The sequence below is a fragment of the Galendromus occidentalis genome, unplaced genomic scaffold (assembly GCF_000255335.2).
Source record: "Galendromus occidentalis unplaced genomic scaffold, Mocc_1.1 scf7180000077508, whole genome shotgun sequence".
NCBI lineage: Eukaryota > Metazoa > Arthropoda > Arachnida > Mesostigmata > Phytoseiidae > Galendromus > Galendromus occidentalis.
This window is the reverse complement of record NW_003805496.1, coordinates 243,862-260,665: the sequence shown is the minus strand read 5'-3', so window position 1 is coordinate 260,665 and position 16,804 is coordinate 243,862. Positions and strand designations below refer to the sequence as shown.

The following is a 16,804-nucleotide window of genomic DNA, read 5'->3' as shown; positions in this document are numbered from 1 at the left end:
TGGAGTGGAGCAGTGGAGGCTCCGCTCAAGGAACACCTTGGTGTGCAAATACCTGTGGCATACACTTAGGAGAGAGCGCTGTTCTGAGTGAATTCCGTCAGGGTGAAATACCTCATCCTGCTGCTTCCTCTGAATGTGAGAATTACTGCTCAGACATCGCCGCTGAGCTCAAAGCGATATGGTCCTGTGACATAGAAGTACACATGTATCGTATAGCCTGTGATACAATATCGCAGGATCATATTGAATTACGGAACCAAGGAGGAAATCTATGGTATGGCGAGTACTCTCCCAGGTCTCGTCTGGGAAGAGGAAATTCTCGCGCCCTGAGGCCGTTTTCCCATATTCTCGAGCTCACTCTCGTATTCCCGCAGGGGGTTCTCCCGTCATTAACATACTTGTGGCGTACCTCCCCCCTCCTGATTTCCTCCTTGTTTTGCCGCTGTTCTGGATGTTCCGATCTGGATCCTCCGGGGTCATACGACATCCGCGATCCTCTCCTCCCCTGTCCCGAGCGGAACAATTTGGGTAACAACAGTATGCCGAAGGAAGCGAACACGCTCTGGAGCTCCGGCTCTTTCCGGATCTGATCAGAAAATTCGAGAGACACGCGGAGAGATGCAAAGCTCCCTGCGCACCTTTGTGAGTTGATGAAATCATCTTGAAGCAAGGACGGGTGCCATCAGCGACGTCTATATTCTCGACTTTTCAGAGATCATTCGCTCCGCTCGAAGATATCCCGATGAGCCACGCGAGCCAGCCATAAAACGCTGAAGTGGATGTCTTTGAGCGTATCCATCTCCACCGCCTGTCATACCACACCACGAGTAGCCACCGCCCATTCATGAGCTATCGCTCTCAAGATCTTCCTCTATGACGTCAGAAAGAGTTGACAAGCTCGAATCATTCCCTAATTGCGCGCAAATCGGCGGCGGCGGCGTGGTGTCCCAAGGTTCTTTCGCCGGCGTCCCCAGATTTCTTTCCCGGCGTTCTATCGATTTCTCAATTGTGAGAAGACACCGAGAGAGCGCGAGAGAACATTCCCCGCCCCCGCCGCTCTCTCAACCCGCTCTGACATGTTCCCCAGGACGAGCGGGGTCTTGGAAAGGAGCCTGATTCCTAATCAGGTGCAAGGGCTCGACTCTTCCTGTCGATGCCGTCATGATTCTCGCCGAGGAGGATGACCCCAGAACAGAGTGGTGCTGACTCTGCTCGCCTCTGTGGACCGTCCGACACACCGCGGATAAGCGAGTCGAATTTGACATGTGTCCAATGAGGAAAAAGTTCTGGAATTCTCGTCGGCGGCGGGCCGGCATAGTTCCTCTCGGTTTCGATCAAGTATGTATACGATGGCGTTCCGCAGCGAATTCAGACAGGTTTTGATGAGAATTTCCAGGATATTGCGAAAGAGTTTTCAGACTGGCTGAAAGCGAGACAGCTTCCGACATACCATAGCGAACATATGTGAGGGAGATGACCCAAGAGAGTCAGGGCTCTTATCTGAATTATTGCTTCCACTGGGTTGGAACTTCGTGCGGAACAGGTCGCGAGAAACATCTCGACGGACCATCGCTAGACTCCCGGAAGCTCTCTACGTATCATTGCGATTCTGACGAAGAGCAAGTTTCCGTGCGCGGCTCCCTCTGACGCATCGATCCGACTTGAGGGAGGAGGCGCCATTTCTCTCTTTGTTCACGTCCCTGGGGTAGATGCCTCCGAGAGTAGACAGTGGACATTCTCAGTTTACCTCTCGCGCCTCTCTCGGGCGAGAAGTACGGGGTGTAGGTTCGAGGGGGGAAGGGGAGATGAATCCGAGTTTATTGCGCAAGGGATACTGCGTGATATTCTCACAAAACGTTCGCCGCGAAGCGACGTCGAGAAGCTCCGCCACGAGGCCGCATGTACTCTGTATGTGTACAGTATCGACAGAATGCTTTATTTGAGTGCGAATCGGAAAACACTTTCGACGCCCGGTCCCGTCGCCACGTAAGCCGAATTTGTTGCTCAGTATCGTCTCACGTCCAGGCTCTCGGAACTAGGCTCAAATCATCGTTGTGAGGTGGTGTGAAGGTCTGGTGTGTTTGGCTGCCTAATGAATTGCCCGCAGGACTCGGTCACACAAGTCGACAGATCTCATCGAGCCACGCAGCGAATCGATGCGGATGAGGAACATCAAGACCCAACGGAGTGACGTGGGAGAAGCGGGACTATTGAGCGGACAGAACACGGAGGAAAAATCGGCCGGAGAAGAAGTTGGGTTGGAGTTGAGCGAGAGATGGGCGTTGTTTCCCGCGGCTGCTGCCCAGGCGGCGGCGCGGCGTGAGCTGACGTCTTCCCCTTGGTTGTTGCCTATGTTGCCAAGGTCAAATTCCGGGCTATTCCAAAGTCCTTTGTCAAGTTCCCCCTCTTCTTGCTTCGACACTCCGCCGCCCATCCTCAACCGCTTGGTTGGTTGGTGGCTGGTTGGTTGGTTGGCTCGTCTGTCTGAATGTGTTTCTTTCTGTCCGCTTGAGTGCTCCAGTGACTCGCCCTTCGGCCTGAGAGTATGTACGTGCTAGTACGCGGTAGCAGTAGTAGTAGTCGCGTTCTTCATCAGGCCGATCTGGAATGACTGTCCCGTAGCAGGGGTCTGGGCGATGCGACAAGTCTGAGGCTTCCATTCGTTTTCCTCGGCTTTCTCCCGCTCTCTAATTTTTCCCCGTCGCCGACGCGTCGTTCCGAGAGCTCCGCCCATCTCCCCTGGAACTCGGCTTCGAATTGAATTTGCGGAGCTCGGAAATTCCCGATAAACGACTAATGAGATCACTAAGACCCATCGGGTATCAGTAGCCTTGATTCAATCTGACTCGCTGATCGAATCATCAGGTAGATATGACTAATGGAAAGTTCGAAATGGTCAGTGATCGTCACGAGCTATCCCGTCGTGGAGAATTCCCTGTCGCTGCTCACAGTCCGAGAGACAAGGGAAACGGGCCCGAGCTCCGCTGCGCAATCGCCTAACGGGCTGGAGGGGAACATCGCTCAGGAGTCGCGGCGGCACGAGTTGGCGCCGCGGAATGAACGTCGAGTCGGGAAAGGGATGGCAAATGGCCGTTCGTCGGAATGAGTCAAACCGCGTCTGCATCCGATGCACGTCCGCTCTCATCAACAAGCAGTCGCGAAATTGAAACCATTGGCGATAAGATGCGAGTGGAGAAAATTGAAAGTCTCTCCTCAATGTCTCAATTGACGTCAGAGAGTCGTTGCAAGCGAGGCGCCCAGCGGGGAAGTTTCCGCAATAGAGGCTCACATGAGGCTTCTTCCGCGGAAGTTCCGCCGGAAAAAACTCCGAGTAGACTTTTGAGCTTTCCATTGACCACCAAGGCAACTTTCGATTCTTTCAGTGTAGGTCTTGGGGGGAACGCCCCCGAAAACGACTTCTCTACATATACAATTCGACTCTAGAGCGTTCCCCTGGAGTTGGGAGAGGGGGGGAAAAGGGTGAATGTTCGGGGAAAGGCGGAATGGGGACGACGGAACTCTTCCCATTCTGCCCCGCCCGGTCGTTTTGCATGTCATCTCCGACATTTCTGTCATCACGAGGAACAACCTCTTCCGATCGTAATAGCCGCAATGTTCGCCAAAGCACCACTGGAAGAGGATCAAATTCCGATACAGACGAAGGGGAGTGACGACTCCGGTCCCTCCCGCGAGCATTGCTTGCAACAGCAGCTGAGCGGTCCTCCGATTGTTCGCTCGTCGCCATCCGACGACAGTATGGACGCGTGCAGCATGAGCGATGTCAGAACATTTGGTGCTCCATAGTGAACGAGTTGTGTCTACTGGCGGATGGGCACGGCGCTCGGGTTTCTCTTCCTCGAGAGAGAGAGAGAGAAAGAAAAAGAGAGAGACAATAGACTCTGAGACGACGCTTTGCAACTCTGGAAGTCGCGATATTTTCCCTTCTCCATATCGTCAATTTCCTCCCGGGAAATTCCGGGCCCCGGGGCGCAGGCGCTATGAGCCAGTGAGCTCTGCGAGAAGGCGAGTTAGCGAACTTCAGCATGCGGGATTCACTTTTTCCTCATTCGCTTATCAGCCAGCATAATCTGTCGGGCGTCAGAGTCTCCTCTATTGATGAGCCGAGGCATCGGAATCGAGCATCCATCATATCGGGACGACTGGGAATCGTGTGGAGCGTGGATATTCCCCTGGGAGAGTCTGCGATCGAAAACGATGAATCTGCCGAGATTTTTCCTCCGGGATTCATGCAAGCGATTCGTCCTCGGCTGCCGCCGCCGATCTCTCATCTCTCCAGGTATGACATGAGAGAAGGGGGAGCAGGAGAGACTGAGTGCGATCGAGCGCGGCGCAGGACACATGGGCGGCGATGGAGTAGGTGATTTTTTTCTTTCACTTGTTAAGCGCAGGCTCTCGGATGAAACGGAATAATGATGATGACGCGGACGTTGCCGTCCGCGTGGAAACTCCTCCTTCGAGATACGAGGTTTTCGGTCTCCGACACAGTAATCCATTCAAATCGTGTCCGTTCCGGATAGCGTCATGGCTCATGGCAAACCTCAATACTTCTCTGAGACGTCAAAAATATCCCACCGACTTCTGTTGCAGATGTCGGGAAGGCGACACGGATGGAAATCGTCGGAGCTGGAAATGAGAAACATCCGCCGAGCAAAACTCGGCGGTTCGAGTTCTTGACCTGAGCTGGTCAAATCTAGCCGCGGAACACAATCGAGTCCTTGAGGTGTTGGTGCCTCTGGTTCCCGAGTGCGCGAAACATTCGATTTCAGATGACAGCATTCTTCCAAGAGGGACATTCGGGGAAGTACGATGGTCGTGTTCGAGTCCAGGGAGTGCAATCATGGCCGAACAATGCGAGGGGAATGCCTCGCGTCGATTGGAGTCAACGGGACATGATTCCCCGTAGCGTCTAGCCGTTTCCATTGGAGAGGTCGCGCCCGTTTCCATAGCCCGTGGGAACATCCCATTCACAATATTCCGGTTCCTTCTGGAGCTTGTTTATAGATTAGTGTGTGTTTCGCCGTACTGTCTCAGAGCTACCACCCGTATGCGATGAGGTTCCTGGAGAGCGGCGGAATCCATGTTAAGAGGAGCTGCATGGTCCGGCATGTGGATGATTGAAGCCGATGGCCACGATTTCTTGCACAATACATCGTATTCAACGAGGGTTTCCAGGAGGTATCTTATTCCGCGAGGAGGATACGTCAGATTCTTTTCTGACATGCGCGGTGGAATCTGGCTGCGCCTTTTTTTTCGCACTGGAGCTAGAGCATCATCAGCTACCAGGCATAGAATGATCGAGTCGCCGGGCTGGAATAGAGTTGCATTCCGATTGGTAGAATGCTCCGCAGCGATCAATCAAATGACCAAAGACATTGGAACCTCCAGAGGTTCAGTGCATCTGCGGACGAGATCCGCAAAAGGATAAGTCGTAATTGACTCTGAGATAAATCATGGATTGCGCAAAAGAACCGAGCCTTGCATTGCCCGGTTGGGCCGCGCCACCGGGGATTTATCGATCTCATTCCACCTCGAGGAGCGAAGCGTCCCGAATTCCCTCGGAACTTCCGATCCTTCCTGGCTGACTCCGGAAGCCGATTTCCCTCGTGTGGATTCCTGGGGCGGTCGATCCGGGATTCAATGTTGCCATCACGGGACGCTTTAACGGTCGACCGCTCCATTTGAGATGCCACCCTCTCGTCAAAACCGACTCGTTTCCAGACGAGCGCGTGGCATGAAAGGGACTGTCTCGTCAGAATCTTCCACAGCCATTCTCCGACGGCAAGTCTGTGGCTGCTTTTTGGGTGGAAGCTCCCCTAAGTCGAAGCTTGTGTAGGCCGGGTCGTCACAATACTGGGCCGCCGCCGAAATCAGAATCGAGGCGGAAACTTCAATGGTATCTAATGGAATAAAGGAGCTCGAGGAATTCTTCGGACTTCCCCGGGATCGTCTGGGGGGAGGGAAGGCAGAGGAAATTGTGGTCAAATGTCTGCACGCTGCGCAAAGGGCGTGGATGTCCCATGGGCTTAAGAACGGGAGCTGCGACGATCTGAAGCGTCCAGAGAAGCCACAGGAAATCGAGCGTGCTGGTCACAAGAGGCTTGAATCCGGGAGCGGTTGAACAAGTCGCTCCGAATCACCTCCTCTGTTCGCCTCGGGGGCGAGCCCTTACAATGCTGTATTTAAGTCTCTTAGTGAGAAGCGAGGAGGATGGGGTCGACGCCCTCGAGGGACACTTTCCCCAGCGGCTCGATTCGAGGCTCCCATCTGAGGCTTCAGGCGTTTGTGTTTGTCCGGGTATGATGTAAAATACGATCATTCGAGTCGCTCTATGACCCCGACGGAACCTAAGTCCACGTGCTAAGACCAGCAGATCAGGACCAGAGCTGTGTGCCGCGCCGAGCTTTGCAAGTCCCATAGACTCGATGCTTAAGCGCCGCGGCGCGCCATGGACCCTATGACGCCGCGCGCCGCGTCCAGCACACGGCGCACAGCACTGATCAGGACCCTCTTATAGGAATTCCAAACTATTTATCATTTCCTCGATCACCAATCACGAATTTGAAATCTGAGTCGTGAAAATAACATCCGCTTCATTTCTCCTTGCAGATAGCGGCAAGATGACATCGACGTCATCAGGTGAGTTCCAGTTGGTGCTGGGAGCTGCTATTGTAAGAACCATGAATTCTCCGGCTCGCTCCAACGACCTTGCTCGGGGGCGGAGGACGTTCCAGTTTCCTAATCGGACCGGTTTCTTCATGCAAATTCCCCTGCAAGCCAGGCGCTCCAACCTCACAGTCGCAAACTAGCCTCTCAAGGGGAGAGATCTGTTTCTGATTACGTGGCTAAAAATGTCACCGAGTTTCCCTGATTCTTATCCGATTAGAGCTTTAGAATGCTTCTATGGTTCCCAAACCAATACCTATGCCTTCGAACTGGGGTGCGACTCGAAAAAAATTGTCGAAACTTCGACAAATCTTTCCGCTCGCCGAAACTTATGTGCTCGAGTGCGAGGTCTTCCCTCGCGCTCGCCGATTCGTATTCACTTCGCGTCATCGTGCTTCTTATTGTGGTAGTTGAGAGATATGTATAAATGATGATGAGAATGATGAGATATGTATCCCGGAAGAGTTCTTGTGATCCCTTCATATCTCTAGGACGTGAGTCAATTTCGGAGCCGCTCACAGATAGGCGTGAGACCCCACGTTCATATTCCACAGTATCTTATCTGTCTGCTGGAAATGACAACTCTGTCATCTTGGCGGAAGCAATTCGAAACCATTCGTCATTGAATTCTGAGTACTGAATGGGTCGAGCAGGACGAACAACAGGATTCGTCGTCCGATCCGAAGGAATATTCTAGCCTTCGTTCCGTGGAGCTCAGAGAAGTGAATCCATGCGAAATTGTTAGACTTTCACCGACTGAGAAGGAGATCAGAGACCCGTCTCCGCCGCCTGTTGCACTTTCTCGATCAACGGTTACAAATTGGATTCGAGTATGGAGAAATAGCTTTCTTAGAATCAATCGGCAATCTCCTTAGCTGGAGACGATTCGGCCTTCGGACATGAGTAGAATACGAAGCTCTCTTTCGCAACATGCCTCTCGCGTGACGTACGTCATCGGCGTTTCCATCAAAATCACTTTATGTGGACTTGTCCGCCGATGCGGACGGCTCTGGTTCGGGTCCTTATTCGGTCGCAAGCAGTCGCTGACGAGGCATCCTACGAGTTCTCGCTGGTTCCGAAGAACACTGCCTAAGAATCCATTGCCGGACCTGCGTGTGCAGAAACCTGTGAGCGTCGACTAGAATAGCGTGGCTTCTCTCGAAGCTTGCCTCTGTGCTCGGTCTCGCTTCTCCGTCGAGGTGCCTGCTTCGCCCGGCTAAGACCAGAAGGGGATCGCTGGTGACTTTGTCTGGGTACGACGTACGACGGGATTCTCCATGCAAAATTAAGCTTTTAATTTAGTTTCTCCCTTAAGAAATGGCCCTGACAAAAATTTCTCCGCCAAATAAAACTGTCGCGGACGAAGCGGGCCGGCTGAAAGAGCGGTGCGGACACCGAATGATTATGTCCCAGGATGCAGAAACCGATGATTCAGGCTCTGACCGTTCGTCGTCTCTCATCAAGTCCCAAGTCTGGAACCTGGTCCATCGCAATCCGACAGGATGACGTCTGGGAGAAGAATGCGTACATGACGAAACAATTTGAGATGCGACCAAGGTCGCAATGCAGCCATGAAGATGCCGCAACCGCTCTCAGTCGGAGGGTATACGACTCTTCAAAGGGATGCAGAAAACTTCGTATTCAATGTCAGGAGCTATAGAACAGGGCATAGAGGAGGGGAGCGGAAAAAGGGAAAAATTCATTCGAAAGAATCCGTAGGCGGTTCCCCGCTTGTGAGGTCGCAGCTTGGTCGCTGCTCCCGATAATTCGGAGCAAGAGAACTTGTTCCTTCCTTAACTCACCCGAGCTACGCGCGCTGGGAGTTCTCCAATGTCCGCGAATCGAAAGCTCAAGAACAGCTCTCCCAGGGAAAATATGAAACTCCAAAAATCCTCTCGAAAAATTGAAGCACGGTCCTGATCGTGTTTGCTCACTCTGGATCTGCGGTCCTCGTCCGACAATCGAAAGGTCCCGATTTATTCTACGGGGTTCGTCATGCATCAGTGAAAGTGAACCTTTGCAGGTCATGCTCTTCCCGCTCGTACGATTCCTTTGATCTGGGTGGGCGTATCCGAATCATCATTCAAATGTTTCACTTGCCGCATACATTCGCAACCAATACATTTATCGATTCATCCGCTTCGTGTGCTTCCTGCAGCGGTCGTCGGAGGAACCACTGATTCCATACTTTCCCACCTGGTGAATCGGAACGAGATGCCCCGCGGTTCCCTACTGCCCACTGATAGAGTCTCTCGCGTCGATTTTTTTTCCTGCGCTCAACCTATAATTTCGCTGTGCGAAGCCTGGAAAGCGGTAGTAGCATCGGACGGCACCAGAGATGCTGTTCCTCGCTCGGCTAGACTTGTATTCCTGATTCCGCCGCATGGACCGATTGGATGTACCTATTTCCCCCACCTAGGTCGAATGCTCTCACGCGGATCGGTCGCTGCTTCATTGTCGATAGTGAAATCGGTGAGCGTCCCTTGTCGCTCCTCTCAGAAGCTGAAGTTCCCAGCCGCGCGATTCAGCCCCGGCGGTCCGGTAGATTGCGGACGTAGAGAGCGAACGAGATGCGAAGTCGATGGCCAACAGCTTTATACGAACTCGACCAATGCGAAAGATTTACGGAATCGTTCGGTGTCTACGTATTTCATTTTGTACCGAAAGGCTCCCGGATCGACCTATGGATCACGTTCCCGGAAACCGCGACTGTCTCGCCAGTGCCTCTTTCTCACCCAATTCTCATCGTCCTTCCTCGTCATTGTTTCGGGGGCTGACCTGGATCAACCAGTAGAGAACTCCTATCATCATGCCGTGGCTGTGCGTGGAACTTCCGGGAAGCCTGTACGTAGTGGGGCCTCTATCTATTCGAGATCTTGTTCCTTCCGCAGTCTACCGCGTATAGTTTCTAATCCTATGCGAGGATCGTCGCAGTCATGAGATTCTATGGTTTTTATTCGGAATGCGTTAGAACTGGCTACTCGGGCATAATTTAATTTCAATTCGATTGAGCCGGAGTGAGTGGGTTTCCGGAAAGGTTTTCGATAGACTTCTATGGATTTCCGTGGCTACACGGAAATGATGGGACTTGCATTTCTGGAAATCGAATCGCGCCGTAATTTCGGAACTTAATCACTAGGCAGGGTCGCTTGTCGCCTCGTTGTCGACGCAATCCTCCGCGGACCCATTTCGCTAACTGTTTCAGATCATTAGCACTCGGTCATCTACTTCCCGTGATTGAATAAGATCGAGTCTCCAATCTAGAAATCACGTTCGAGCACCGATTTTCCCGTCACTCTTTCGATGCGGAATTCTGGGGTTGAGGATGCCCTCGGGAGAAGCGGTTACGGGGGCCGAGGGCAACAATGCGGAGAAGGGGTCGAGTCCGTGCCCAATTTCCTTGAGCGGTGACGTGTCAGGCATTCAGAGTCTGGCTCTTGTGAAGTCTTCACCGAGGACCGTCAATCGGCCAATTGAGCCGCGTTAGATGAGAGCGGCACTTGTCCTCCTGAAAACAAACATTTCCGGAGTCCGTCGACAGGAGCACCGATTTTGGGGCTGAGGCCATCTGGAACTTCCCTTCCTAGCTAATCGCATTACGGTCGAAGGACCACACTGCTCGAAGCTCGAGGATCAGATTGTAGTCGGTGAGATAGAGAGAGTAGGAGAGAGCGTCCGAAGGAGTTGAGCCCCGCTGCTTTGTCAGGACCGACAGGCTGTCGTGGACCTAATCGGAATAGATCAGATGATTCATCAATATACATATTTCAGAGCGATTTTCCACGCCCCATATCTCGTTTCAAGGCGTCGATACAGCTTTGCGGACGTGTCTGAGATCGGTGCGGGCACGAATGATGAACAATGGTTCAAGGCCACTCCTGCATAGGACCTTGGAACACTCCAGACTAAGTCTTCGTGTGACAGGCACGTTGAAAGTGTTTTGGCATGTTACGAGCAAAGATCACCTCAATGCCAAAGTGTTGCCAGCTTCTGCAGGAATTCCTTAACACTCATCTGAGAACGAACGATAAAGCGCCAGCGCGTAAGACTCCGGGGACCCATTGTTGTGACAACTGCATCGACCTCGCCCATACTTCTAGTATCCGCTTGAGACCTGGTCTTCAAACAAAAAAATCCCAGCTTGTGACGGGGAAATCTACTCCCGAATCCGAGGATTACGATCGAGTCGGGAGGCTCGAGACTACTGATGCCCGGTCTTAGATAAGGACAATGTAGTTAACCCATTGGCGGGATCTGAAGCCACTCGTTTGTGGTGTCTCGAATCGTGCAAGTGCTGTGAAACAGCTCTTTCGAGGCAGCTAATTTTCTTCCATGAATAGGACTCTACGAAGCGGAGGCTTTGTGAAACAACAAGAACGTACCCGTGTCGGAGAGACCGACTGCGAGAGGCCACCCAGGGCCTACGACGGCCAACATTCGAGGCCGTCAATGCATTCGATGATCCTAATCCCAAGTATTAGATGGGCTACGGTCTCCGAAATCCTTGGCGGAAATGCAACCTCCAGGTCCACGGTCGTAATTTCGGGATATCGATTTCCCGCACGGGGGCTCGGACCAGCTCACCTCTGGAAAATCTCGCGGGCATACCCTGCAATGCCGACCTCTTCCATACGGGGCCTGTGTGACGGTCTGCCGGAACACCGTTCGGATCATGACGAACGTCTCTCGATCCGATGCTGAATCAGAGGTGTTTGATTGAGAGCCCTTTGTCCGTAGCCTAAGCTCACAAGGTCCAATCCACATCGAAATCTCGATGCGCGCACGGACTGCGGCGGGGTCTGAGGCTTTCGGATTCTGCGGTCGGAACTAGAACGGTAGTCGTATAATTCCACGCATAAAAACAGCATGACCGCAAATTTTCCTTTGTTGCTCGAGAGCCGTCCCTCGAAGCTAGACTCAGCGGGGGTCGACAATTATCAGAGCGGGGGACGTTCTCATGCCCTACGTGCGCAGGGCTCCCAGGCAGACTCTCAGACCAAAGTTGGATCGGTTTCCCGGTGGAAGCGACGCCACGTCATCAACGAGGGGCCTCCGCGGAGTTCCTCCCGGGCCTCATCACCGCGACATTCCGCAACAGGCAAGCAAAGAACGACGTTGATGCCGGTTTGGCATGGAGTAGAGGCGACTCGTTAGCGATGCACTACTGCAGACGACCTTGGGCGAGGTCGCATCTGTCACTATGTTAATAGAACTTCCAAACCGAACGCCGATCAATCGTTCCTCCTTCTGTCAGCCAAAAGAAACGAGTTCTCCGTGTCTTGGACTACCGCGACGCACAAGTGATTTTGACACGGGCAACACATCCAGTACATCCTCTCAGTGATGAGCTTCGTGCCTCCATCAGTAACTATAGGATATAGATCGAAGAGTTCTTGCCGGGAAGGCCTACACAATCTCTGAACAGAATGAGTCCTCGATGGCAAGAGATCGGGATCGATGACCCGAGCCTGTGTCCCTACCTTCTGGCTGGACGGACGTAGAATCCGGGACGAGATCAAAACCTCTCCAATGGACTTCTGAGCGAGCCCTTGACCGCTCGAGCGGAATACAACGCCTAATGCAAGTCAAATAAGCGCAGCAATTCACGTGCACCATCCCAACGGGTCATCTCCCGTTGCCAGAATTCAGGAGCGCCCAAGTGCTGTACGGAGTTTCGTTTGCGGGGACCGATCAACGCTGAAGAGGAAGGGAAACTCTCGTGTCGTTCGCGGCGGGAACACGAACTCATGGGCGTCCTGCCAGGGAATGCGCTGCTTCCCGTTTCTGGCGACGGATCCTCAAAAGTTGGTAATTAGCTCAAAAATAGTTGTCTGCAATAACCATGTTTGCTCGTCGTCGGGCGAGTCGCTCTCTTCCGATCTGGTCGAGCACATGCATGTGCTCAGCGATTCGAAACGGCTTAGATCCCCGAAGATAGGTTTGTGGTGCGCGGATACAGGCAGGGCCCTACGTGTTTAGGAGTCAGCGCGGGAATCTTGTGCACCGACCCCGAGGTAGGCGCCACTCTCTCACAGAACGGCCACCCATCGGATAGGAGCTCGTCCAGCAGTCTTCTCGTACGGCAGCCTGATGTCGAGTCTGAAACGTGTTATGAGCTGTGGAGGCCGAGCCATGGCTGCGACTTCGAGCTCTTTTTTACAGCAAGCCTCGGAGACTACAGGGTCAACGTCGCTGCCGGTAACAAAATCTCTCCTTCTGCGAACGCCAAAACCGCGCCCAGCCTGCTCCCGAGAAGTCTCTGAAAGTCGTATCTTATCCTCAACGTGACTCCCACGCACGGGGTATTCCTCCCGGGTGTCATGCGTAAAGTACGCCGGCGGTCTTTATCTCCTGCAGCGAGTGGCTCCGCGGAGGCACGATACGGTTCTTTTCAATGTTTCATGCAAGAGTTTCGCAACGGACGAGCGCTGGGCGTGTAGTTAAAGGCTCGGCAGTCTCAATACCCATATCAATGCCAATCGGTGGCGTATGCTTCGGATGGTTTCTATTTTAGTCGTCTCGGTATTAATAGTAGGTTCTCTCCGATGGCGTCCTCCTCCAGCTCCACTTGCTCCGCATGTGCTTTCGTCCTCAACGCCGTCTCTCCAAGGGCGTCGCTTTCGACGTTCGACTCGGAACAAGCAGTACGTTTCCAATCTAGATTAGGTGTCCTCCTCGAGCGATTCTCAGTCGGTCGATCCAACAATGAGGATCGGCTGCCGGTTGTTCCCATCCCTAAAATTCAATTTCGCAGAACGCGCGAAAATGGATCAAAAGGAGCGTTTTGCTTCCGAAATAAAAGGCGATCGGAAACCCGCGGTCGAGATTCCGCGACGTCTACGGAGAAAATTCTCGTGGTCGTCTCCCAGAGATGGAATACAATCTCTGGAATCCGAAGGATGGAATGAGTTGCCTTCACATTGGAATTGAATCCGCTTCGAGTCCTGTACAAGAAAACCCGACGAGGTTCTACGCTGTCACGGCGAGGAAACATATCGACAGATTCTTGGATTCTGTCGGAAGTCGAGCGCAATCGACTCCAGATCGAATCGAGACTTCGAAAGAACGACCGTCTGCAGCTCCGAAAATAGTTTATTCTTTCGCGAGAAGAGCGGGATCCGTCGACAAGTCCTGTCTCAGGGCTCCAATCGACTATTGGAGCGGAGACCCTCCGATTGATGTGAGCGTGTAATTCATAATTTCTTTTTCGATTGCAGGTGGATAACCCTATCCTTCGTCGGATGGGCGAAAATCGGCCGACATACGCCGCCGGAATGGGCGAACCACGACCCGAACACGACGCGTCCTTCAAGGTCAGCGACACTGGCCGGGACTCGCCGTTCAGCCAAGTCAAGCGTCGGGCCGAAGCTCTGGCGAAGCTGATGAGTGCTTGCCTCTTCAAATACCAAAACTATCCGGATGAAGAGTTCGAAGGACTATTCGCCCGATACCGGGGGGATGTGTTGAAGAGCAATTTGGGGTCGGCATTGTTCGTCCTGGAGTTCATGTTAACGTCCATGGCAGCGACGCATGCGATCTACGGCTCCTCGATGAGCTGGTACGCCTTGATCAACTGGGTCCTGTCGATTGTGCTCCTGCCAGTGCTCGCATTCCAATCGACCAAATACATGACCGTGGAGCTGTTTGGAACCGCGTGTCTGATGTTTATGGCAGTTGCGTTTCTTTTCGTTTCGAACTCTCTTCCGCTCGGGTTTCTCCACATCCCCCTGTACAATTCATCAGCTAGCCTTCAGAGCCCACAATTTTCGGCCGCCGACGGAATCTGGGAAATCGCTCTGGTGCTTTACATGTGCTTCAGTCTGATGCCGTCCCAAGTGTTCCTTATCTTGACCGTCGGCATTTCGTTCGCCCTAATACATCTCGCCGTCGCCCTACACACAACCACTGTTCGGACAGATCTTCTCGTGAAACAGGTTAGTTGCATGAGGACGAGGAGTAAAATCGATAGAAATAAGATTGAGAGGAGTCGAATCGGAATTATTGGGGAGGAATACACCATGGAACTTTGGATGAAGAAAATCGCTCAGAATTCATGAGGAGGCTCCTCGAGTCCGATGAGGCCCGCGCGCTCATTCATAATCGGGTGACATCATGCTGGGGGCAGACGGAGAAAGCGTTATCGGAAGCAAAGTCAAAGACCAGCGACTGTAGCTCATACACGATACGCGGACGTGACAGGCCCCGTCTCTGGACATATGTTGACCGAAAGAAATCACGCCGTATATCTAAGACTCATCAAGGCTCTCTGTCTAACGTTGCGTCTTCCCTGCCGTTTTCTCTGGGTTCATGCTTTGTTGCCGCCAGTATCTGTTGCCGATAGAGAATGACTTAGTGTGTATAGGCTCGCTTCTGTACATACTGCCAGAAATATAGCCTCGGACAGTCCACTATTTTTGGGATACATCATATCTGTCTAGACAGCATTGAAAAATGGGTCGGGCGAGCGAGACACGTACCTACGCTTCCGTGCGGGACTCTGGCAAGCATTCCGTCTGCGCCTCGCGAGAATCGATCCGAATTCCCCCTAAAAGGAAGCGCGATCATTCTCTTCTCTGATTAGCTCGACTGCAAGAATATTCCCGCTTTGGGGAAAAAACTACAGACATATTCCCGCTTTCTTATTGAGCGGACCGATTACCCGTCGGTTGCGTCATTACGTTCAGTGAAAGCAATTATTATCTCATCGAGTGCGACAAGACCTCGTCCAAGTCGTTGCCAGCCGCGAAGAACGCCTGGGGGAAGGGCAGCCACTGGTCCTGGGAAATGCGATTATTCTCGTTCGTGAGTACAGAGATTCGAGCTCGAGCACCGGTGAGGCAGCGTCCAGCGGAAGCCGCGCTTGTTTATTGCGAGGGAAATGTTTTCCGTTTGAAGAGAAATAATCCAGTTAGTCTTCAATAGCCTCTGTGGGAGATCCGCATGCCGAAATACACGCGGTTGAACGCCTGTGGCTTGTCTCTCAAGAGTTCACCTCATCGCAGCGATGACGGAAGAGTATGGCTCTTGCGAGAGTGGGAACACATTCATTAAAAAAAACTTTGTACAAACACTCCGTAAGGGCTTTCTCCTTTCGTCACCAACGAGATGTCTGTATGTATATAGACACTCGAGACACCTCTGCTTTCCGCGGGACTTCTTGTTGAAGTCGGGGCGTCCGAGAATACGCTATGCCCGAGACAGGTTCTTCGCCGAGGCTTCAAGGAGCTCCTCAATAAGCCTCGTTATGACTTGCGCGAGACAGTGAGGCGGGACTCGCCACCTAGTTGACTTCCCGTAATACTAGGTCCGATAACTCGACTCTCGAATGAGATTTGAGCGTTAGTTTCGTCGTAGGCATGATGTCGATGCTCCCCCGAACTTCGAAGCCCCTGTATCACTCGGAACTTGGACATTTTTCCGAGGATTCGAGACCCAGATAATGGGGGATGGGGAATTTCCTGTATGTACTAACGGACTATAGAGAGCAACTCGGAGCGATTACGCAGAGTTCTATCTCTGCCCCGTGATTTCCATCGGGCTTCGAGCATTGAGCTTGAGTGCCTCGAACGCCCAGATTCGTCGGGTATACGAAACCGCCTTGTTTGCAAAAATAAGGTTTTGCTTACCCCGCTGCTTTCTTCATCCTCCGCTCGCTCACTAGCCTGTGATCATCCGCTTTTCCTGCTGGCACAACATGCAGCTGACGCATTAAAAGCGGTTAATTGTACTGTCCGCAATCATCAGCCAAGCGGGAAATTTATTCCTGACGGAAATGCTCTTTTTCTCATTGCGTCCAAGGCAAGGCTCCTCTTCATTTGCTTGACGCGATTCATCCAAGGAGGTAATGTATTTGGTTCCGCCGCGGGAAAGTCACCCAGGACGTGAGCTTGACAGCAATACAATGAACAAGTGACGAGGTTTGCTTCAGATCACCAGAACGCTACCGTTTCGAGTGACTCGTCATTCGCACTTCCAAGGCTGCATGAATCGCCTGCCCGAGTCGCTGGGTCGAAGTCTGCATGGTCCGATCTGAGAGCGTCGGGGGAGCCACCGCACTGGCCGCTTGCTCCTCGTTGAGACAGTTCACGGCGCCAAAGGGCTCGAACGCCACAGACAGGCC

The 16,804-nt window shown here is 52.7% G+C and overlaps 1 protein-coding gene across 1 annotated transcript in view; it reads left to right on the top strand.

The window, feature by feature from the left end:
• The first annotated feature begins 13,004 nt into the window (after nt 1-13,004).
• LOC100905298 (Ca(2+)/calmodulin-responsive adenylate cyclase) overlaps nt 13,005-16,804 on the top strand; it is a 29,861-nt gene continuing 26,061 nt past the window's right edge. Inside the window, exons 1-2 of the mRNA XM_029112473.1 lie at nt 13,005-13,013; nt 13,902-14,618. Of these exons, the coding sequence (XP_028968306.1) occupies nt 13,005-13,013; nt 13,902-14,618 (726 nt within the window). The remainder of the gene's footprint in view (nt 13,014-13,901; nt 14,619-16,804) is intronic.